The following is a 609-nucleotide window of genomic DNA, read 5'->3' on the forward strand; positions in this document are numbered from 1 at the left end:
CCGCTGCGCCTGCAACGTCGGATACAGACTGGAGACCGACTTGAGGAACTGCGATCTCGTCTCGGAGTTTCTTATGTACTCGCAGCAGAGGTTTATCAAGGGGAAAGTTCTTAACCCGGTTATCGAAGGCTTTAGCGAGGCTATCCTCCCGGTAGTCTCGCGACGCGCTAGATTTGTGGGTCTCGACTTTGACTCGCGAGATGAACACATTTATTACTCAGATGTTCTTCAAGACGTCATCTATAGAGTTCACCGAAACGGAACAACCAAAGAAATAGTTCTGGCGTCACAGAACGAGGGCGTCGAGGGATTGGCCGTCGATTGGGCGTCGAAGAATCTGTATTACATCGATTCCAGAAAAGGGACTCTCAACGTCCTATCGACAAGGAACGTGAGCTATAAAAGGACGCTGCTCAAGGATCTAAAGCGGCCGCGCGCCATCGTTGTCCACCCAAACAAAGGCTTTATCTTCTTCTCGGAGTGGGATCGTCCTGCGAACATCAGTCGAGCGAACACCGATGGCAGCGGGCTCCTGGTCTTCGAGAACGTAACGCTGGGCTGGCCCAACGGCCTCTCCATAGACTTCGACGCCGACCGCCTCTACTGGTG

At 53.0% G+C, this 609-nt stretch overlaps 1 protein-coding gene across 1 annotated transcript; it reads left to right on the top strand.

Annotated features, from left to right (window-relative positions):
• Positions 1–6: 6 nt before the first annotated feature.
• Positions 7–604, top strand: LOC106106017 (low-density lipoprotein receptor-related protein 4-like; the record flags this gene model as incomplete). The annotated part of the gene is made up of 1 exon (XM_013286541.1): positions 7–604. A coding segment is annotated over exon 1 (531 nt), but the record flags the coding sequence as incomplete, so codon positions are not given.
• Positions 605–609: the final 5 nt, after the last annotated feature.

The sequence above is a fragment of the Papilio polytes genome, unplaced genomic scaffold (assembly GCF_000836215.1).
Source record: "Papilio polytes unplaced genomic scaffold, Ppol_1.0 DF822545.1, whole genome shotgun sequence".
Classification (NCBI taxonomy): Eukaryota; Metazoa; Arthropoda; class Insecta; order Lepidoptera; family Papilionidae; genus Papilio; species Papilio polytes.